The following is a 23,625-nucleotide window of genomic DNA, read 5'->3' as shown; positions in this document are numbered from 1 at the left end:
TGGTCAGAAGAGATGTTTGATACGGTTTTAATCTTTTTAAATTTAGTAAGACTTGCTGTGGCCTAACATATGGTCTATCCTGGAGAATATCCCATATGCACCTGAGAAGAATGTGCCTTCTGTTGCTTTTGAATGGAACGTTCTGTATTTCTGTTAAGACCATCAGTCTAACATGTCATTTAAGGCCAATGTTTCTTTATTGTTTTTTTGTCTGGGTGATCTGTCATTTGTTGAAAGTGATGTATTAAAGTTCCCTGTTGTTGTTGTATTCCTGTCTATTCTCCCTTGAGGTCTATTAATATTTGCTTTATATAATTAGGTGCTCCTAGGTTATGTGCACAAATATTTACAAATGTTATATTCTGTTGTTGAATAACCACTTTAGTATTATGTCATGATCTTTGTCTCTTACTACAGTCTTTGTCTTAAAGTCTATTTCATCTGATGTAAGTATAGCTACCCCAGCTTTCTTCTGGTTTCCTTCTGCATGGAATATCTTTTTCCATCCCTTTGTGTGTGTCCTTACATGTGAAGTGAATCTCTTGAAGCAACAATTAGATATATATTTTTTCACTCTGTATCTTTTAATTGAAGAATTTAGTTTGTTTACATTTAAAGTAATTATCGGTAACTATGTACTTGTACCATTTTGTTGTTTTCTGGATGCCTGTAGTTCCTCTGATCCTTTCTTCTTCTTTACTGTCTTCCTTTGTGGTTTGATGACTTTCTTTAGTGGCATGCTTTGGTTTCTTTCTCTTTATCTTTTGTGTATGTACTATAGAGTTTTGGTTTATGGTTACCATGAGGCTTACTTAAAACAACTTATAACAGTCTGTTTTAAGTTGAGAACAACTTAAATTTGAACACATTCTAAAGCTCTAACTTTTCCTCCCCACCCCATTTCATGTTTTTATGTAAAATTTACATCTTTTTATCTTGCGTATCCCTTGATTTATTACAGTTATAGTTATTTTTACTACTTTTGTCTTTTAACCTTCATACTAGCTTTACAAGTGGTCAGTTGACCACCTTTAGTATATATTTACCTTTTCCAGTGAGATACATACTTTAATATGTTTTCTTATTACTAATTAGCACTCTTTCTCTAAAGAAGTCCCTTTAACTATTCTTGTAAGACCAGTGTAGTAATGAACTTCCTTAGCTTTTGCTTATCTGAAAAACTCTTATTTCTCCTTCAATTCTGAATTGACAGCTTTGCCAGGTAGAGTATTCTTTGTTGGCAGTTTTTTCCTTTCAGCACTTTGAATATATCATGCGGCTCCCCTCTGGCTTGCAAAGTTCCTCCTGAAAAATGTGCTGATAGTCTAACGGGGGGGTTCCCTTCTGTGTAACAAGTTGTTCTTTTCTTCCTGCTTTTAAGATTCTCTCCTTCTCTTTTTTTTTTAATTAATTAATTTATTTATTTTTGGTTAGGTTGGGTTTTTGTTGCTGCGTGCGGGCTTTCTCTAGTTGCGGTGCACGGGCTTCTCATTGTGGTGCTTGCTGCAGAGCACAGCCTCTAGGCACACGGGCTTCAGTGGTTGTGGCTCGCAGGCTCAGTAGTTGTGGCACACGGGCTTAGTTGCTCCGCGACATGTGGGATCTTCCCAGACCAGGGCTCGAACCCGTGTCCCCTGCATTGACAGGCAGATTCTTAACCACTGCACCACCAGGGAAGTCCCTCTCCTTCTCTTTAACTGTTGGCATTTTAATTATGTGTTTTGGTGTGGTTTTCTTCGGGTTCATCTTTTTTGGAACTCTCTGGACTTCATGGATCTAGATATCTGTTTCCTTCCCTTGGTTAGGGAAGTTTTCAGCCATTATTTCTTCAAATAAGTTTTCTGCCCTTTCTCTCTTCTCCTCCTGGGACCCCTATAATGTGAATGTTGGTACTCTTGATGTTTCTTCCCTGTTTTTCATTCTTTTTTCTTTTTGCCTCTCTGATTGACTGAATTCTCTACCCTATGTTAGACTTCACCAATCCTTTCTTCTGCTTCATCTAGTCTGCTGTTGAGCCCCTCTAGTGTATTTTTCAGTTCAGTTACTATATTCTTCAGCTCTGTGACTTCTGTTTGGTACTCTCTGTTACGTTCTGTGTCTTTGTGGAAGTTCTCACCGTGTTCATCCTTTCTTGTCTCAAGCTTCGTGAACATCTTTATGGCCATCATTTTTAACTCTTTATCTGGTAAGTTACTTATCTTCATTTCATTGAGAATTTTTCCTGAGATTTTTCTTGTGTTTTTCATTTGGAACATTTTCCTTTGTTTCTTCATCTTCCTCGATGCTGTGTTTGTTTCTGCATATTAGGTAGAACAGCCACCTCTCCCAGCTTTGATGGCGTGGCCTCATGTAGAGGATGAACCGTGTCTTCCTACCCTGCCCTAGCTCTTGGTTGTCTCTCAAACTTTTGTGATTGTCCAAGCAGCCTAGTTTATTTTTAAGAGCCTCCCGTAGCTGAGGGTGTGACAAGACCTGTCAGTGTCTCCAAGGGATGGATCTCAGTCATCACTTAGATTCAGTCATCACTTAGGTCTCAGTCATCACTTAGATTGGAAACCGGAATCTCAGGCAGCAGCTTTTAAAGTATGCACGTATGTACAGTCCTATGGGACCACAAGTATAAGCACCACCCCCCACCACCACCACCAGTGACCTGGAGGTGTCTGCCGGGTGGCAGTCATAAGTACTGGGACACCACATGTATGTATAAGCGCCTTTCTGGAGATGCCTATGAGCTGGAGTGAGGCAGATGGAGAACACAAAGATTGCGTCCACAGGCCTCTGTTCCCTGAGAGCATCTCGTAGGCCTCTAAATGTGCCAGAACAGAAGGCTATGCCTGTGGCCAAAGCTCCAGGACTAGCGAATAGGACTCTTTCACAGAAAGACTGGGGTGTGTTTCAGTCTGCTGCCTGGCAGTGCCCTGGGGGGGTGGTAGCCTGCCAAGAGCTGCCTCTTCAGGTGTTAGAGTCCCATGGGACCCAGAAACATGAGCTCCTCTTGGGCTCCAGAGCCCAAGGGGCAGCCACTGTGCAGCAGCCACAAAACTGGGGCTCCTGATGTGGTAAAAGCTCTCCCTTGGGCTGCTTGTTCAAAATAGAGATTTGCAGACCTCACGCAAGACCTGCTGAATTTGAATACAAAAGTCTGGTTTGTATTGTGTTTTTTACCAAACATCCCAGCTGCTGTTAGGATTGGGCACATTTGGCTAACACCAGATTAGTTATTTCTTAGAGAATGTTATCCACTGGCTTCCTTGAGCCACAGCATTGTTCTGTCTTTCCCAGCTATGAGAATATTAGCTGTGGTGTCGGCCAGTCACTCGTTGACTCATTCATTCATTGAGTGAATGAGTATTATTTAGGAAAAGGCTTATTGATGCCGGGCACCTCCGTATTCTTCCCTTTGATTCATAAATGCCTTGTTCCTCCATCACCTTACTTGATCCCAGTTTTATTAAGGGCCATATTCAGGGACCAAAAAAAATTGCCTTTTTTCTTTCTCCTCTGTCCAGCTGCATTCCCGGGTTCTGCAGCTACCCTCCCACTGTTGCCCAGCACAGCAGATACCTATTATGGAAGCTGTCTGCCTGCTTATCATGCAGGTGGCTGTAACCCCACCTCCCTTCTGCCCTTTTTCCTTCAGGGAACTCTGCCGCTTTATCTCTATGTCCATTTATACCCAATTTCTTTTCCTTCTGCTTCTTCTCTGAAGCAGTGTTTTCTTTAAATCTCCTGCCTTCCTAGTTTGCTTTCTCCCTGCATCTTTTCTGAGCTTTCAACCCACTCCCATGACTGTTGCTCCATCATCTCCATCCTGCTTCCTACACAGTTCCCTTCTCCCCTTCTCCCCTGTGGCAGACATCACTCAAGAATCACATCAGCTTCCCCCTCCTCCCTCTTTATAAGAGGTCCAACTGTGGCTTGAACCTGATTTCTCTTTGCCCTGAAAGGTCACTGTCTATGAACCAAAGCTGACACGTGAAATGACCACTTTTTACCATCTGGACTCTAGAAACCACCTCCTAGTTGTGCCCTAAATAGTAGACTTTTTTCCTCCCCTTCTCTCCCTGCATTGGGACCACTCTCCCTGCACTCCATTCCTCTTACAAGTACTTCCTGCCTACCTTGAATGTTTCTTTCACTTCCCCATTTTTTTTAACCTTTATAGGGATAAAAATAAACCCTCTGTGAAAGCCTGTCTGCATGTGTCATGTCACAGTAGGCCCTGCCTTCTGGAAGCTCACATACTAAGAGAACAGCCTGGAAATCTGCCCCCCTCACACCTTCCCTGTGAAGCCTGTGGCTGAAGGCCTGGCACTGAGGGAGGGGAGGAGCGGGCCACCCTCTCCCAGCTCCTTCCATCACCTCTTCTTGCTTTCCTAAAAGTCAGGCAGCAGCCACAGTGATCCAACGCCCTAAACTGAGCAGTCCTTGGGGGGCTGATCCCTACGCCTTGGCCTCGTTGGTGTGACCACCACTGAGATACTGAGATGTGTTTGGGGAATGGGCGACTTCTTTTTTTCCAAGTGGAAATTTGGGCCCCAGAGATAAAAGGGCAGAAGGGTGGTTGTGTGTAACACACAAAATTGTCTGTTCCAAAGAATCTGAAAACGAAAAAAATATATATATGTACTGAATCACTTTGCTGTACATCAGAAACTAACCCAACATTGTAAATCATTCCAACTACTTACCCTTGGTGGGAGCAAGTTTAAATACAACTGAGCCTTTAATATCAGGTAACATTTGTTGATGTCCATTTACTCATAATTTTGCTAATGTTAAGCACATTAATAACTAGTAACTGCACTTCAGACCAGTTCTTTACGTAATTTGAAAGGGAAAGCAAGCACTAAATGTTCTCTGGTTTATAGGCTATGATAATTGACAAAACTTTTTAATTCACAGTTATTTCCAGGGTCGCTTAGAGATTTTAACTGAGAAGTTCACTTTCAGCTTTGTGTTTGCATGAGTTTTAGTGTTACAGTCACATTGTGCGGGTGACCCTTCTCATGGAGACACATGCTCTGCTCTCGTTTCTGCCCCATCGAGAGCATCTTCGTTTCCTGAGCTACGTTTCCCTCTCTCCTCCACGTATATGAACCTGAGCGGTAGCAGCACGCCCTCCACTGCACAGAGGGGCTCATTTCACCCATTCGTCCCGTCCCCAGGATAAGCAGAGATGAGCTGTTACTGTAGTTTAATATTTGTATTTTAAAAAATTGTCACCTTAGAAGGGGCTTGGGATGTTGGGCTGCTGTAAATCGAAAACTGTACAGGTTTCTGGTAATTGACTATATTGCTGAACTGAATGAAGAAGCATTTTCAGAACTCTAATGGAAAACTGATGAATTCATAAGAGTGCTAACAAAAGATCAAGATGAAAAAGAAAATTAATCACCTGGGACTGAGTGAACTGATGAGGATGATTATAATTTCTGTGACTTTCTGTTTCAATTAAAAAAAAAACAAAATGATCTTCCCAATGAACAAAGTTTACTACATCACTTCCCAGCTGAGTATCTCTCAGTGTCTTTTTGTCCTCACTGGAAGTATGGTTCTTGTTGTGCTGGTAAACGTTTAACAATCAGCTCCTGGAAGGAGGCACAGGCCCCGACTTGCAGCACTTGTCAGTTATTGTGGTGTAGATATACTCCTACCTCAGCTGATTTCAGGTTACCAAAGTGATGTCACTGAAAGCAAACTGGGAAGAGATGTATACAGATACACTTCTGTATAGAGTTTCCACCATATAGATACCTCCACAACATAGAAAATAGCAAAGAAATGTAATCAACCAGTGATGGGTCTTGAGTACCATCTTTTCAAAATATGATTTATTTAGTCGTAAGTTTACATAATTGAATTTTTTTTAAGTTTTTTTGATGTGGACCATTTCTTTTTGTCTTTCTACATTTTTACACTTAAGATTATAACCCTATAAACTCATTTATCAACTATCTTCCTTTTCTATATTATTCTTGGCACTCAACTAAGACTGCCGAAGTCTATCGTACCTTGTATTTTTACATTCTCAAATAAGAACTTAAGATTATAAGATGTGCGTTAAAAAAACAAAAACAAAACTGATGCCAAGAGTTGCTTAGCGTGTCCTTGGGAAGGAGGAGGAGCCAACACCAGTTAACCTGTGTTAACTCTGCTGGGTGACCCAGCACTCACTGTCACGTGCTCTTATTTGGTTCTCACACCACCCTGGATACATCCAACTGCAGAAACCAGTGGGCCGTTCCTGGGATACAGAACAGACGTGGGCCAGGGATGCAGGGAGTCCACATGGAGGGCAGTCAGATCCCAGGTTCCAGTGCAGTTAAAAATAAGCTTTACTATCCCCTCAAACAAGCATCACCAAGCCTCCCTGGCCTGGCCGCAAAACCCACCTCTCTTGAAGTAGGTCCCTTCACCCCAGCCTGAATCTCTCGACTCTGCGAGGAAACACGAGGAGCTGCCCTGGGTCCCACTGTAGACGAGCAGCTCCTGCCAAAGCAGACACATTGCCTCGGTGCAGGACTGACTTTTCCAAGACTCACCCCACTAGAAATGGGACAGTGGGAGGTTATACAAAAGTGAATTAAGGTTGGAGGAAGTCAGTTCCCAGTTCGACTCAGCTTTAGAATGACCATTAACGGCCTGTTAGACTAGAAACTGATTCCAGGTAACAAATGACTGACAAATATATTGTAACAGAAAATGGGTAAAACTTCGAGTGGTTCTCCTGTGGGCATGAGAAGCAGCTTTTCCCTTGTCCCTTCCTGCAGGAGAGTTCTCGGCCTCGGACAGCTCCCTCAATGACATCCAGGAGACCCAAAGGCCGCCCATTCCCGACCCCGGCCTCATGCCCCTGCCCGACGCTGCTGCGGATCTGGATTGGTCCAACCTGGTGGACGCCGCCAAGGCATATGAGGGTGAGTCTACTGACGGTCCGGGCTGGGCCACACTGAGGTCCTGGGCAGTGTGAGTGCTCTGGACACACATCTTACCATCACAGCCAGAAACCAGCTGAGCTAACAGTCCTTGAGCACTTGGTAGGGGCCCCCACTGTCAGATTTAATCAGGTGGAACCCAGTGTTTCCTCTACATAGGAATTCGTCACACGGATGCCTCGCCTCCCTGTACCTGAGAAGGGCAGAGTGCAGGGGAATCCCAACTGTCACGTGAATGAAAACAGCACGTGTCTGGGAGAGTTTTTTATCACGTCGTGAAGACGTCACTGCTCAACGCACAGTTGGATCTGTTAGGATGCTTGGCCTGCTTGGCCCGGCCCCAGGCTCCTTCCTCTGCTCTTCTCACTCATCTCTCGGGTGTGTGGTAGCAGATGTGCTTTCTGCCTGCTTCGTTCCTACGTCAACCTACTTGCTGTGTGCTTGCGTTAAGCCAGTGGTTCTTCAGTGCAGGCCCTTAGACTAGTGCTGACCTGCTCTGCTGAAATAGAAAAAAACTAAAAGTATTGCTGTGTGTGTTGACATGAGGTTGTCAGAGGTCTTTTTTTGATAGACTGACTCTGAGGTTGCCCTTCCCGATTTTTTGATGCTAAAATGGTCTTTGTAAAATGATGGTGCTAGCAGATGATTGGTTTTGAGGTTTTGTTTTATTGCCCTTACTTGGAAGGATTGAAAGTTGCTCTTCAGTCAAGCTCCAGTTTGGGGGAGCCAATTGCCTAGGCCATGGAATTCAGCAGTCAGACAACCACAGAGCAGTGAACAGTGAATCCCCATTTTAGCTGATGGCAATTCCCCAGGACTAACTTGATTGTCAGTTTCAATGTGTTGGTCACTCTCCTTCATATAAAATCACAGTTCTGTTTTTTGTTTTAATTTTTATTGGAGTCTAGTTGATTTACAGTGTTGTGTTAGTTTCAGGTATACAGCAAAGTGAATCAGTTCTACATATACATATACCCATTCTTTTTTTGATTCTTTTCCCATATAGGACATTACAGAGTATTGAGTTCCCTGTGCTATACAGTAGGTCCTTATTAGTTATCTGTTTTAAATATAGTAGTGTGTACATGTCAATCCCAATCTCCCAATTTATCCCTCCCCCCCTTACCCCCTGGTAACCATAAGTTTGTTTTCTTTTTTTTTTTCTTTAACATCTTTATTGGGGTATAATTGCTTTACAGTGGTGTGTTAGTTTCTGCTTTATAACAAAGTGAATCAGTTATACATATACATATGTTCCCATATCTCTTTCCTCTTGCGTCTCCCTCCCTCCCACCCTCCCTATCCCACCCCTCAAGGCGGTCACAAAGCACCGAGCTGATCTCCCTGTGCTATGCAGCTGCTTCCCACTAGCTATCTACCTTACGTTTGGTAGTATATATATGTCCATGCCTCTCTCTTGCTTTGTCACAGCTCACCATTCCCCCTCCCCATATCCTCATGTCCGTTCTCTAGTAGGTCTGTGGCTTTATTCCTGTCTTACCCCTAGGTTCTTCATGACATTTTTTTTCCTTAAATTCCATATATATGTGTTAGCATACGGTATTTGTCTTTCTCTTTCTGACTTACTTCACTCTGTATGACAGACTCTAGGTCTATCCACCTCATTACAAATAGCTCAATTTCATTTCTTTTTATGGCTGAGTAATATTCCATTGTATATATGTGCCACATCTTCTTTATCCATTCATCCGATGATGGACACTTAGATTGTTTCCATTTCCGGGCTATTGTAAATAGAGCTGCAATGAACATTGTGGTACATGACTCTTTTTGAATTTTGGTTTTCTCAGGGTATATGCCCAGTAGTGGGATTGCTGGGTCATATGGTAGTTCTATTTGTAGTTTTTTAAGGAACATCCATACTGTTCTCCATAGTGGCTGTATCAATTTACATTCCCACCAGCAGTGCAGGAGTGTTCTCTTTTCTCCACACCCTCTCCAGCATTTATTGTTTCTAGATTTTTTGATGATGGCCATTCTGACTGGTGTCAGATGATATCTCATTGTAGTTTTGATTTGCATTTCCCTAATGATTAATGATGTTGAGCATTCTTTCGTGTGTTTGTTGGCAGTCTGTACATCTTCTTTGGAGAAATGTCTATTTAGGTCTTCTGCCCATTTTTGGATTGAGTTGTTTGTTTTTTTGTTATTGAGTTGCATGAGCTGCTTGTAAATTTTGGGAATTAATCCTTTGTCAGTTGCTTCATTTGCAAACATTTTCTCCCATTCTGAGGGTTGTCTTTTGGTCTTGATTATGGTTTCCTTTGCTCTGCAAAAGCTTTGAGGTTTCATTAGGTCCCATTTCTTTATTTTTGTTTTTATTTCCATTTCTCTAGGAGGTGGGTCAAAAAGGATCTTGCTGTGATTTATGTCATAGACTGTTCTGCCTATGTTTTCCTCTAAGAGTTTGATAGTTTCTGGCCTTACATTTAGGTCTTTTATCCTTTTGAGCTTATTTTTGTGTATGGTGTTAGGGAGTGATCTAATCTCATACTTTTACATGTAGCTGTCCAGTTTTCCTAGCACCAATATTGAAGAGGCTGTCCTTTCTCCACTGTACATTCCTGCCTCCTTTATCAAAGATAAGGTGACCATATGTGCGTGGGTTTATCTCTGGGCTTTCTATCCTGTTCCATTGATCTATGTTTCTGTTTTTGTGCCAGTACCATACTGTCCTGATTACTGTAGCTTTGTAGTATACTCTGAAGTCAGGGAGCCTGATCCCTCCAGCTCCGTTTTTCTTTCTCAAGATTGCTTTGGCTATTCGGGGTCTTTTGTGTTTCCATACAAATTGTGAAACTTTTTGTTCTACTTCTGAAAAGAATGCCAGTGGTAGTTTGATAGGGATTGTATTGAATCGGTAGATTGCTATGGGTAGTAGAGTCATTTTCACAATGTTGATTCTTCCAATCCAAGAACATGGTATATCTCTCCATCTGTTTGTATCATCTTTAATTTCTTTCATCAGTGTCTTATAATTTTCTGCATACAGGTCTTTTGTCTCCTTAGGTAGGTTTATTCCTAGATATTTTATTCTTTCTGTTGCAATGGTAAATGGGAGTGTTTTCTTGATTTCACTTTCAGATTTTTCATCATTAGTGTATAGGAATGCAAGAGATTTCTGTGCATTAATTTTGTATCCTGCAACTTTACCAAATTCATTGATTAGCTCTAGTAGTTTTCTGGTAGCATCTTTAGGATTCTCTTTGTATAGTACCATGTTATCTGCAAACAGTGACAGCTTTACTTCTTCTTTTCCGATTTGGATTCCTTTTATTTCCTTTTCTTCTCTGATTGCTGTGGCTAAAACTTCCAAAACTATGTTGAATAAGAGTGGTGAGAGTGGGCAACTTTGTCTTGTTCCTGATCTTAGTGGAAATGCTTTCAGTTTTTCACCATTGAGGATGATGTTGCCTGTGGGTTTGTCCTATATGGCCTTTATTATGTTGAGGAAAGTTCCCTCTATGCCTACTTTCTGCAGGGTTTTTATCATAAATGGGTGTTGAATTTTGTCGAAAGCTTTCTCTGCATCTATTGAGATGATCATATGGTTTTTCTCCTTCAGTTTGTTAATATGGTGTATCACGTTTATTGATTTGTGTATTTTGAAGAATCCTTGCATACACCACTTGATCATGGTGTATGATCCTTTTAATGTGCTGTTGGATTCTGTTTGCTAGTATTTTGTTGAGGGTTTTTGCATCTATGTTCATCAGTGATATTGGCCTGTAGTTTTCTTTCTTTGTGACGTCCTTGTCTGGTTTTGGTATCAAGGTGATGGTGGCCTTGTAGAATGAATTTGGGAGTGTTCCTCCCTCTGCTATATTTTGGAAGAGTTTGAGAAGGATAGGTGTTAGCTCTTCTCCTAATGTTTGATAGAATTCGCCTGTGAAGCCATCTAGTCCTGGGCTTTTGTTTGTTGGAAGATTTTTAATCACAGTTTCAATTTCAGTGCTTGTGATTGGTCTGTTCATATTTTCTATTTCTTCCTGATTCAGTCTTGGCAGGTTGTGCATTTCTAAGAATTTGTCCGTTTCTTCCAGGTTGTCCATTTTATTGGCATAGAGTTGCTTGTAGTAATCTCTCACGATCTTTTGTATTTCTGCAGTGTCAGTTGTTACTTCTCCTTTTTCATTTCTAATTCTATTGATTTGAGTCTTCTCCCTTTTTTTCTTCATGAGTCTGGCTAATGGTTTATCGATTTTGTTTATGTTCTCAGAGAACCAGCTTTTAGTTTTATTGATCTTTGATATTGTTTCCTTCATTTCTTTTTCATTTATTCCTTATCTGATTTTTATGATTTCTTTGCTTCTGCTAACTTTGGGTTTTTTTTGTTCTTCTTTCTCTAATTGCTTTAGGTGCAGGGTTAGGTTGTTTATTTGAGATGTTTCCTGTTTCTTAAGGTGGGCTTGTATTGCTATTAACTTCCCTCTTAGAACTGCTTTTGCTGCATCCCATAGGTTTTGGGTCGTCGTGTCTCCACTGTCATTTGTTTCTAGGTATTTTTTTATTTCCTCTTTGATTTCTTCAGTGATCACTTCGTTATTAGGTAGTGTATTGTTTAGCCTCCATGTGTTTGTATTTTTTACAGATCTTTTCCTGTAATTGATATCTAGTCTCATAGCGTTGTGGTTGGAAAAGATACTTGATACAATTTCAATTTTTTTTAATTTACCAAGACCAGATTTGTGACCTACGATATGATCTATCCTGGAGAATGTTACATGAGCACTTGAGAAAAATGTGTATTCTGTTGTTTTTGGATGGAGTGTCCTATAAATATCAATTAAGTTCATCTTGTTTAATGTATCATTTAAAGCTTGTGTATCCTTATTTATTTGCATTTTGGATGATCTGTCCATTGGTGAAAGTGGGCTGTTAAAGTCCCCTACTATGATTGTGTTACTGTCGATTTCCCCTTTTATGGCTGTTAGTATTTGCCTTATGTATTGAGGTGCTCCTATGTTGGGTGCATAAATATTTACAATTGTTATATCTTCTTCTTGGATAGATCCCTTGATCATTATGTAGTGTCCTTCTTTGTCTCTTCTAATCGTCTTTATTTTAAAATCTATTTTGTCTGATATGAGAATTGCTACTCCAGCTTTCTTTTGGTTTCCATTTGCTTGGAATATCTTTTTCCATCCCCTTACTTTCAGTCTGTATGTGTCTCTAGCTCTGAAGTGGGTCTCTTGTAGACAGCATATATATGGGTCTTGTTTTTGTATCCATTCAGCCAATCTGTGTCTTTTGGTTGGAGCATTTAACCCATTTACATTTAAGGTAATTATCGATATGTATGTTCCTATTTCCATTTTCTAAATTGTTTTGGGTTCATTATTGTAGGTCTTTTCCTTTTCTTGTGCTTCTTGCCTAGAGAAGTTCCTTTAGCATTTGTTTTAAAGCTGGTTTGGTGGTGCTGAACTCTCTCAACTTTTGCTTGTCTGTAAAGGTTTTAATTTCTCCATTGAATCTGAATGAGATCCTTGCTGGGTAGAGTAATCTTGGTTGCAGGTTTTTCTCCTTCATCACTTTAAATATGTCCTGCCACTTCCTTCTGGCTTGCAGAGTTTCTGCTGAAAGATCAGCTGTTAACCTTATGGGGATTCCCTTGTGTGTTATTTGTTGTTTTCCCCTTGCTGCTTTTAAAATGTTTTCTTTGTATTTGACAGTTTGATTAATATGTGTCTTTCTCCTTGGATTTATCCTGTATGGGACTCTCTGTGCTTCCTGGACTTGATTAACTATTTCCTTTCCCACATTAGGGAAGTTTTCAACTATAATCTCTTCAAATATTTTCTCAGTCCCTTTCTTTTTCTCTTCTTCTTCTGGAACCCCTATTATTCGAATGTTGGTGAGTTTAATGTTGTCCCAGAGGTCTCTGAGACTGTCCTCAGTTCTTTTCATTCTTTTTTCTTTATTCTGCTCTGCAGTAGTTATTTCCACTATTTTATCTTCCAGGTCACTTATCCGTTCTTCTGTCTCAGTTATTCTGCTATTGATCCCATAGAGTATTTTTCATTTCATTCATTGTGTTGTTCATCGTTGCTTGTTTCATCTTTAGTTCTTCTAGGTCCTTGTTAAATGTTTCTTGCATTTTGTCTATTTTATTTCCGAGATTTTGGATCATCTTTACTATCACTATTCTGAATTCTTTTTCAGGCAGACTGCCTATTTCCTCTTCATTTGTTAGGTCTGGTGGGTTTTTATCTTGCTCCTTCATCCGCGGTGTGTTTTTCTGTCTTATTTTGCTTATCTTACTGTGTTTGGGGTCTCCTTTTCGCAGGCTGCAGGTTCGTAGTTCCCGTTGTTTTTGGTGTCTGTCTCCAGTGCCTAAGGTTGTTGTTCAGTGGGTTGTGTAGGCTTCCTGGTGGAGGGGACTAGTGCCTGTGTTCTGGTGAGTGAGGCTGGATCTTGTCTTTCTGGTGGGCAGGTCCACGTCTGGTGGTGTGTTTTGGGGTGTCTGTGGCCTTATTATGATTTTAGGCAGCCTCTCTGCTAATGGGTGGGTTGTGTTCCTGTCTTGCTATTTTTTTGGCATAGGGTTTCCAGCACTGTCGCTTGCTGGTCGTTGAGTGAAGCTGGGTGCTGGCGTTGAGATGGAGATCTCTGGGAGACTTTTGCTGTTTGATATCATGTGGAGCTCGGAGGTCTCTTGTGGACCAGTGTCCTGCAGTTGGCTCTCCCACATCAGAGGCACAGCACTGACTCCTGGCTGCAGCACCAAGAGCCTTTCCTCCACACGGCTCAGAATAAAAGGGAGAAAAAGTAGAGAATTAGAAGTAGGAAGAAAGAAAGGAAGGAAGGAGGGAGGGAGGGATGGTGGGAGGAAGGAAGGAAGGAAGAAAGGAGGGAAGGAAGGAAAAAAGAAAGAAGGAAGATAAAATAAAATAGAGTAAAATATAATAAAGTTATTAAATTTAAAAAAATTATTAAAAAAATTTTTTTAAAAAAGGACGGATAGAACCTTAGGACAAATGGTCTAAGAAAAGCTATACAGACAAAATCTCCCACAGAATCATACACATACACACAAAAAGAGGAAAAGGGGAAAAAATCATAAATCTTGCTCTCAAAGTCCACCTCCTCAATTTGGGATTTTTCGTTGTCTATTCATGTATTCCACAGATGCAGGTACATCAGGTTGATTGTGGAGCTTTAATCCGCTGCTCCTGAGGCTGCTGGGAGAGATTTCCCTTTCTCTTCTTTGCTCTCACAGCTCCCGGGGGCTCAGCTTTGAATTTGGCCCCGCCTCTGCGTGTAGGTCACTGGAGGGCGTCTGTTTTTCGCTCAGACAGGACGGGGTTAAAGGAGCCGCTGCTTCGGGGGCTCTGGCTCACTCAGGCCAGGGGGGGAGGGAGGGGCACAGAGTGCGGGGTGGGCCTGCGGCGGCAGAGGCCAGCATGACGTTGCACCAGCCTGAGGCTGGCCGTGCGTTCTCCCGGGGAAGTTGTCTCTGGATCCCGGGAACCCAGCAGTGGCGGGCTGCACAGGCTCCCTGGAAGGGGGCTGTGGATAGTGACCCATGCTCGCACACAGGTTTCTTGGTGGCGGCAGCAGCGGCCTTAACGTCTCATGCCCGGCTCTGGGGTCCGCGCTGATAGCCGCGGCTCGTGCCCGTCTCTGGAGCTCCTTTAAGCAGCGCTCTTAATCCCCTCTCCTCGCGCACCAGGAAACAAAGAGGGAAGAAAAAGTCTCTTGCCTCTTCGGCAGCTCCAGACCTTTTCCCGGACTCCCTCCCGGCTAGCCGTGGTGCACTATCCCTTTCAGGCTGTGTTCACGCCGCCAACCCCAGTCCTCTCCCGGCGCTCCGACCAAAGCCTGAGCCTCAGCTCGCAGCCCCACCCGCCCTGGTGGGTGAGCAGACAAGCTTCTCGGGCTGGTCGGCACCGATCCTCTGTGCGGGAGTTTCTGTGCTTTGCCCTCCTCACCCGTTGCTGCACTCTCCTCCGCGGCTTCGAAGCTCCCCCCCCCCCGCCCCACCCCCCACCGCAACCCACAGTCTCCGCCCGCAAAGGGGCTTCTAGTATGTGGAAACCTTTCCTCCTTCACAGCTCCCTCCCACTGGTGCAGGTCCCATCCCTATTCTTTTGTCTCTGTTTTTTTATCTTTTACCCTACCCAGGTACGTGGGGAGTTTCTTGCCTTTTGGGAGGTCTGAGGTCTTCTGCCAGCATTCAGTAGGTGTTCCGTAGTTGTTCCACATGGAGATGTATTTCTGGTGTATCTGTGGGGAGGAAGGTGGTCTCCGTGTCTTACTCTTCCGCCATCTTCCCCTCGTTCTCCCTCCATAAGTTTGTTTTCTACATCTGCAACTCTACTTCTGTTTTGTAGATAAGTTTATTAGTACCCTTTTTTTAGATTCGACATATAAGTGATATCACATGATATTTGTCTTTCTCTGACTTACTTCACTCAGGATGACAATCTCTAGGTCCATCCATGTTGCTGCAAAGAAGTTTTGGTTTTTCAATGGGAGATTTTTTTTTTTAATTTGATTTTGTTTCTTGGCTCAAGCCTGAAGTCTGTGTATTTTGAAACAGAGGTGGTGTGGGCCTAGGCTAAAGCCCACCAAGGTGGCCAGGAGTCTTAGGGAAAACATACTTGAGGAAGCCTCAGGAAGCTTAGTACTAGCTCCTTAATGCGCTTTATGTTGTCACTGAGTGGAAAGCATCGGTCTGGAAATTTGGCACGAGGCCTGTTTCCAGGGAAACAATAGAATGGTACTTTTATGAGCAAGGGAAAAGCTGGAATCGAAGCTGAGTCACAGCAACTGTTTTTAAAAGAGAAATTACAATGTTACTATCCTCTTCCAGCTAAAACAGTAAAAAAATTTTCCTACAAGGGTTGGGAGGTAAGGTTTCCGATGCATTCCTGCCCCTTGATTAGATCTGACTGTGCGTGTAGGCCATTTCTTTTAGAAATGGAGGGCCCCCATAGAGAGGGCCCAGGATCCAGTTCCAAAATACTGAATGGTTTCTTCTCTCCGTTTCAGTCCAGAGAGCCTCGTTCTTTGCTGCTAGTGATGAAAACCATCGCCCTCTGAGTGCTGCATCCAACAATGACCAGCTTGAAGAGCAGGCTCTGGCCCAGATGAAGTCTTACAGCAGGTTAGTCATCCAGTGGCGAGGGTACCACTCCACACCACACATCACCTCCATTAGTGACAGACCGCAGGTGTGGGGAAGAGGCGATGGAGGCCACACGTATCAGCTGAATGAAGGTCATCACTCTGGTGCCAGACACGTCACTTTTCGTTCGAATGCTTTGTAACCAAATACTCTAAACACCATGAAACTGTTCTTGATGGCTTAAAGGTCATCATTGTGAATATTCGTTATTATTTAATGCCGTCGTACATTTCTATCCTCAGGGTTTATTAGGTAAGGTAAGAGAAATCATGTGTGCTGAACATCCTCGGACTCCTATGCGTTTAGTCCTTGAGTCTGGGTTTTGAGTCTGCCAGTTTTGAAGCTGTCAGTTGGTCATGCTTGTAAATGTGCCTGCATCTTAGCAGCCCCCAGCGTTCTGCTTCAGACCTACGTTAGAACTGGGCCACCGGGATAGGTAAGATCTATGTAAACTAAGACGTTAAAAGCAGTAGCTGAGTGAAGGGCATGGACTCTGACTTCTGCTTAGCTATGTAGAGGCTGACTCTTCCATTTCCCCCGCAGTGTCAAATGGTGAGGTTGTTGGATAAATGTGTGACGTTCCTATATATTAAAGCATCCCAGCAGTCAGCCGTGGACACACAGTGAGCCCTCCCTAATGGAGAATAATTTCATCAACTTGAAATCTCTTAAAACCTTTTGATGATGGATAAGAATCCAGGTATCTAGAAAACTTGGTCAGAAACAGCCAGTAACGGGAAGAGTGAGGTTGGCATAGGTTTGCACAGATATACCGGCGACTTGTGCTTGAAGACTTCTGAAGCAAGTCTGTAAGGAAACCCTCTTCAAGAGGAAGTAGAAGAGCAATGGGTTGTTTGTTGTGAGTGTAACAGATGCTGCATTTATCCTACTGTTGGGACAGTTGGGGAAGGAAAGAGGCAGTGAGTTTGGCTGTTGAGAACTTTTTTAAAAATTGCAGAGTCTAGGGGAGAGCCCCAAATGTCCCTTTTTAGGATGAAGAGAAGTCTGAGTGAGCAAAGACAGTTCTCCTGAGAAAGGATTATTAAGCGGCTCCTAAATCTTTGTAGAACCTGTAGAAGCTTAAGATGAGGATGATGATTGGGTCTTTGTTCGGTGTGGATGAGCAAATGCAAGTGGGGTTAAATATGTTCTTAAAGATTATCAGTGCACTCACAGTCACAGAATTCATTTTGCAGACCTTCAGAAGTCAAGATACGCCACAGAGAGTTACTAACAGCCTGCAGTGGCTGCGTCAGCCCTGCCAGGAGCGGGGACTGTGGACTCAACGGCTTGTGAAGGACAGCCCTGCCCCCATCCCCAGCCTCTGTTTTCTGTTCAACACCACTCTTATTCTGTCACATCCTTGGCCTTCAACCCATCCAAACCTGACCTACTTGTGAGGTGCGGTGGATTGCAGCTGACCACTTCCCTTTTAAAATCCATTCACTGTCAGCTTTTGATTGGTCGTCCTGTCTTTCTTAGAAGTGAGGAGGTCATTATCATTCCATTTTATTTACAGCCTTGGGACACTCCATGCCACTGTGGGCTTGCTGTGGACCTAGAATTAGCAGAAGACGTTGACACAGCTTATTTTAGGTCAGGAATTCCAACTTGAACTTTGATTTTTAAAGTAAAGAATACCTTTTATTTCATGACGCCAAGAGTTCAGAGTCACCACCTCTTCCCCTTGACCTCTGGAAAGAAGCAGCTGCCAGTTGGTTCCATGGAAGCCTTCAGAGTTTTGGTTGTGTGAGGCTGAGGTTGTGTTTCTGGCTAGAACTCACCTGGAAACGTTTTGGAGCTTGAATTCAAGTCGAGGAGAGTCTGGGAGGGAGAGTTGACAGGTCTTCAGCCCCCGCCAAGCCGTGTCCTCTGTCCAGCTGGTTGCATGGCCTCTCGTCCTCTGCCTCCCCTTCCTTCTGATGCTCCACTGGCATGGCCATTTTTAGCACTTAAATGAAATGGGAGAAAATAAGAAAATTGTGGGCCGTAGAGTTTGCTGATCATAATAGCGAAGAGCTTAAGACATTAAGGTTGGACTGAGAAGCTTCTGAAAGATGTAGCCTTATTTTTTTAATATTTGAAGATATTTAAACTAGTCTAAGTTAAGACGTGGGCCCGATGACTTAGTCGCCACCGGGTGAGCGGCCACAGGCTTTACTTACTTGGGTTGCCCCAACGTAGAGCCTGCCCCAACCCTCCCCCAGCCAACATGCACACACAGAGGAGTAACTCTCCTCTTCTTAGAGCCTCTAAAGAGATACTCATTTCACTGTTTGACAGTTGTGTCTGCCAGAAAGTTGTTCTTGCGCTGCCAAAGAGACCATTTTCACTTATTGTCCTATATTGTCACAAAGATGCAGCATCTTAAACAAAGGAAGCCATTGATTGGCTGTAGTTCACACTTGTATTACCTTTTGTTAAGACTGCCATTTTCTTTTTTAAAATGAAAATGCACGGTTGTGTCACCATCCTGAGTAATTTGACATTGAAAACCATTTTGTAAATTAATTCAGGCGCCTCCTTAAAAAAAAAATGCCAAACAAAGCCAGCCATGGAGGGTCCTGCCAGCAAGGTCTTTTGTTTCTTGTTCCCAGCAGTAAAAATTCCTCTCCCACTCTGGCTTCTAAAGTGGACCAGCTGGAAGGTATGCTGAAGTTGCTTCGAGAAGATCTGAAGAAGGTAAACCATATTCTCAAAGCAGGTCACCCAGTCCATGCAAGCTGCCCTTGAACCGTGAGAGCCCTTTGTCAGCAGTGTTTGTTAGTGGAATAAGATGTGGTTGTTTTCCCTACTTTCTCCGTACACATGTTTAGGGAGCTGCTTAGAGCTTGGTTCCCACTGACACACATAGTGCAAGAAAGCCTTCATTGCCACACGCACAGAAAAAGCGTTCCCTTTTTTGTGAACGCCTTTAGACCTCAGCCAGCCCTCTCCCAGCCTCCGCACTCCTGGTCCATAGCCCAGACCCACGTGTCCTCACTGCTATTCAGGCTCTTGCACCAAAAGAATTAGATGCTATTTGTTTGTTTCTTGAGTGGCTTTATATTAACACAGGAGCCCCCAGAACAATCGTCTAAAATGTAAGACAGCCCTTATTCCTTGCAACTTAACAAAGACATTAAACTACTCAGTCATGTATTTACATTCCAAAATCAGCCTGTAGCGGATGCCTCTGGGAGTCCCGTTCCCTGGGTGAGAGCATCTTAAGGCCCAGCACCAGGCCACATAGACAGCTCTTCAGTGGAATGAAGGAGGGAAGTGGGTGAAGGGCGCACGCAGATCCACAGCCACTCCTCACGGCTGGGCAGGGGGAGGCCACCCTCTTAGTTCTTTCCTGCTCTGCTCGCCCTCCCAGGAAAAAGAAGACAAAGCTCACCTTCAGGCGGAGGTTCAGCACTTGCGAGAGGACAACCTGAGGCTGCAGGAGGAATCCCAGAACGCCTCCGACAAGCTGAAGAAGTTCACAGAGTGGGTCTTCAACACCATCGACATGAGCTAGGCCGGGGGGGGGGGGGGCCCCAGGGGTGCGCGCCCCTTAGTGCCGCCAGGAAGGCATCCTCCGAGCTCCCGCCCCAGCTCCCAACTTTGCCCCCTTTAGGGGAGCGCACAACACAACAATTGCAGATCAACAATCATTATCTGCCTTTTGTAGAAAAGAAAAAGAAAAAGGTAAATAAAAATTTTAAAAAGTAAAATAAAAGTTTAACTGCTAAAATGTGAATGTCTTTATTTTTTTGCACAATATCTATCTTTATCTGTTATGTATTTAAAAAGAAACTGGGGCTAGGACCAGGGTTCCCCCCACTGGCCCATCTGCCTCTATTTCCATCAGCTCTTTCTTATCTATTTCAGGTAACCCAAGCTTTCCCTCAGTATCCTGACAAATGTCATTATTCCTAGGAAGAAAATAAAGTTTTTAAAAACTGTTTATTTGGGGAGGGGGATTTTCTTACCTTCGTTCCTAAAATGCCTGGGGAGGGAGGTGCTTTGAGAAAATGCCTACCTCCCTCGAATGGCTTGTGCATGAGCTAGTGATGTCTGTCCCTATCTTACAGAGATGAGCAGGAACGGGGTTACTTGTCAATAACAAATCAGTGAACCAGAGAGAGGCAGAGACGGAGGCTGTGGGCCACACCCCTTTCCCATCCTGCATTATGACATCACTACTTCTTCCTTTCCCTGGGAAAATGGTCCCAGGTGCTGTGTGCTCCTCTGAGCTGGAGCCCTTTTTGTTTGTTTGGCTTAAGTCAGTCCCTCTAAAGTGGGATCAGCCTTTCTGTAGCCTCCTGGCTCCAAACAGTAATTGGTTTCAGAATTCCTCCAAACTAAAAATCATATGATTTATATGCATTTTGGTCAAAAGTAGAGTTTTTGTTTGAGATTTTTAAAGATAACAATGTGGCAAAATTGTATTTTTAGCTTGCTCAAAATGATCTGATTAATAAATTAGTAAATCCTTCTCTCCAAAGCAAGACTTCACCAGTATTTGTAACTAGGAAAAGTGAATGTTAAATTGTGAACTTTAATACTTACTTGTTAGGAGCAATGACTGTGATCATGGAATGGCCTTTTGAGACCTGCATGTCCCAGTGTACAATTTCAGCCCAGCATTTTCTGCATCCTTGTGTGGCATCCAAAGGATTCTGCTGCAGAAATGATTGATGTGCTATTTTTCCTGTCTAGTGATGCAGCTGCTTTGGGCACCTGGCCATTGTTCCAAGGCTCTCAGTCCTGCACAGAACAGAGAAACTGGGTCACTAGTGCTGAGAGGCCCCAGGGGAGCTCCTGGTGGCCTTGTTTCTTGCCTTCACAATTGTCACTAAATTACCACCTGTGCCCCTTCAGTGGTAACTCTGGTCTAAGGGAACGTTCAGCTATCCAGTGGCACCTGCTCAGAAGTTCCCTGCCCCAAGTAATCTCAGCCCATTCCTCTCTCCATCCCTGAAAGAAACGGGATGGATTTTCCTCTCTTCTCCCCCGCACCCCCATCACTAGACTTTTATGCTACAGTTTCGTTCAGATTGTGATTTCTCCATGGGATTTTTTTTTTTTTTCTGGTGACATTTCTGTCATGGAAATAGGAAGATTTCGGAGTGCTCTGTAAAGATCTCAATTGTCTGTCTCTTTCTCTCTTTGACTTGTATGAAGGAGATTGTACATTGCCTGATATCTCTTTGTAAATGAGAAATACTGCTAACATCCAAGCATTCTGAAGTCTTGCTTATCCTTCTGAGTTTAGTTTTTATTTTGTTTTACATTTTGTTTGGGGATTTGGGGCAAGCTATTTATTAGAGTTTTGCAACAGAGTTCTTGTTTGAAGCCTTTAAAGACTACTTGTAAAATTCAAATAAAATTCATTTTAAACACTCTTTTAAAACACTTTGGTATTATTGCTTGAGGTTTTCTTATTTATTTATTTTTTTCTTTTCCTTTCTTCTCTTTTCTTAACATCTTTACTGGAGCACAACCGCTCCACAGTGGTCTCTTAGCCTCCGCTACACAACAAAGCGAATCAGCTATACACACACATACACCCCCATATCTCCTCCCTCCCGTGCCCCGCGCCCCCCCACCCTTCCCATCCCACCCCTCTGGGTGGTCACAGAGCACCGAGCTGATCTCCCTGTGCTATGCGGCTGCTTCCCACTAGCTATCTGTTTTACATTTGGTAGTGTGTCTATGTCCATTGCCACTCTCTCACTTCATCCCAGTTTACCCTTCCCCCTCCCCATGTCCTCAAGTCCATTCTCTTTCTTATTTGAAAGACCACCCAGTAACTCATTGACCCTCCTTGTATCCTTATTTTTCCATCAGACTCCATTAACACCCAAGATGATCCTTGAAACTTTGTCCCTTTTAGAATTTTAATAAGCTTTTATACTGTCTGTTCACGTCCATAGAGAATTCCTAATTTGCCCTCTCTGCTTACGATTTAATATTTGCAGAGCACTTTATAATTAGCACCCTCTTCATTACCCGTGTGTGGACTGTCCGTAACAACACTCATTCCCTGAGACCAGCACATTTTGGACTCCTCTACAGCATCTCCCCAACTGTCAATGTTAGATGTCGTATGTTGAGGGAATACAAATGCCTGTTAATATTAGGCTGTGCAAAATGTAATTAGGAAAGTTAATCTACTGAAAAAAATCACAATGCATTCCAGAGCCAAATGGAACCAAATTTTTTAAATCTACCATGTCACTGTTCCTCTCCAGTGGTGGAGCTAATTGAGAGCTGACAGTATAGTTTCTTCCTTTTATTTGGTTCAGCACTTCTACAAATTCTAGAATTACAAGACGGGCTAAGACCGGATGCCACAAGATACTCTGATTAGCAAGCTAAAGAGTCTGTTTAGACCATGATTTTTACCTGGTTTAGAGGGTTTCCGAAGGGCTTGGACGTGGGTTGTGAGTTCCTGGGAGAAGGCGCCACCTACATTGATGGAGGATCTTCATCCATGAGCTGACTGGAGGGGCCAATTGGTTGCACTGCAAGTCTGCTGCAGGTGATAAACAGATTGGGTTGTGTTGGATTACTGACTCTGTAGATGGGGATAAAAATGGTAGTACAAGGGCAAAGGAAATAGGCCCAGCAAGCTTAAGCCATTTGCCTCCAGTTAAATGCAGAGCAATGACCTGAGCAGATTACAACCTCACAGTAGATATAGGTAGCCACCTGGTGCTGTTTCCCCAGAACGAACAAAATCGAGATTAAAGTGCAAGGTGGCACACCTTGGTCAGAAATGCACTTAAACAGTAAAGATGTGGGCATTGTTAAAGATGAACTGTGTTATTTTAAAAGAATGAGAGCACAGTAATACCTTTTCCCTGTATGAATTATGCCACTACGGACCTGTCCATAAGGAATCAACATACTCTAATAAAAAAGGCATTTGACTTGGACTCAAATCCCATCCAATTGTGTAATGGCTGTGTCTTTAGGTACATTACCTAATGCGTTTCGTTTCCTATCTGGTGAAACAGCAACAGGCTCATACTGTTTTAAGAATTAAGTGGGATCATATGTGTAAAGCCGGTAACTGGCAAATTCAAGGCACTCAATAATTATGTGTCTTTCCTTGTCTTCCACCTCCAATATGTTAGGGCTTTGATGTTGTTTTTCTAGGAGTCCTGACATATTAATAGGAGAGGGGGATGGAAGAGCCAGAATGAGCTCGTCCACTCTGCCTAATATCCGCCCGGGGCTTTTCACCCTTTGCCGTGTATTTTAGAACAGTGACTCAAACTTGAGTTTGCATGACAATCACCTGGAGGGTTGGTTAAAACCCTGGGTCACTGGGTTGCATCCCCAGGATCTGTAATTGGGCAGGCCTGGGGTGGGAACTTCGTATTTTCTCCAACTTCGCAGGTGATGATTTAGAAGCAGGACTTTGAAGAATAGAGATAACAAGAGGATAGCCATGCCCATTAGTAATTGAAAGAAATAGATGTTATGATGCGAGGCTCTTGACCATGTCCAGAAACCTGAGTATTATTTTGACAGGTTGGCTAACCACAGAGCACCTTG

At 43.1% G+C, this 23,625-nt stretch overlaps 1 protein-coding gene across 14 annotated transcripts in view; it reads left to right on the top strand.

Moving 5' to 3' along the window:
- SIPA1L1 (signal induced proliferation associated 1 like 1) overlaps nucleotides 1-21,472 on the top strand; it is a 522,661-nt gene extending 501,189 nt beyond the window's left edge. For 12 of the 14 annotated variants that reach the window (XM_073800310.1, XM_073800301.1, XM_033850956.2 and 9 more), the window contains 4 exons: nucleotides 6,777-6,923; nucleotides 15,957-16,071; nucleotides 18,690-18,774; nucleotides 19,451-21,472. In XM_073800310.1, coding sequence (XP_073656411.1) covers nucleotides 6,777-6,923; nucleotides 15,957-16,071; nucleotides 18,690-18,774; nucleotides 19,451-19,594 — 491 coding nt within the window. In that variant the 3' untranslated portion in view covers nucleotides 19,595-21,472. The remainder of the gene's footprint in view (nucleotides 1-6,776; nucleotides 6,924-15,956; nucleotides 16,072-18,689; nucleotides 18,775-19,450) is intronic. The other 2 variants (XM_073800311.1, XM_073800309.1) reach the window with 1 other exon arrangement.
- The last annotated feature ends 2,153 nt before the right edge of the window (nucleotides 21,473-23,625 follow it).

Source organism: Tursiops truncatus, chromosome 2 (assembly GCF_011762595.2).
Source record: "Tursiops truncatus isolate mTurTru1 chromosome 2, mTurTru1.mat.Y, whole genome shotgun sequence".
Classification (NCBI taxonomy): domain Eukaryota; kingdom Metazoa; phylum Chordata; class Mammalia; order Artiodactyla; family Delphinidae; genus Tursiops; species Tursiops truncatus.
Note: the sequence above shows the minus strand (reverse complement) of the source record. Positions and strands in the feature narration are given on the sequence as shown.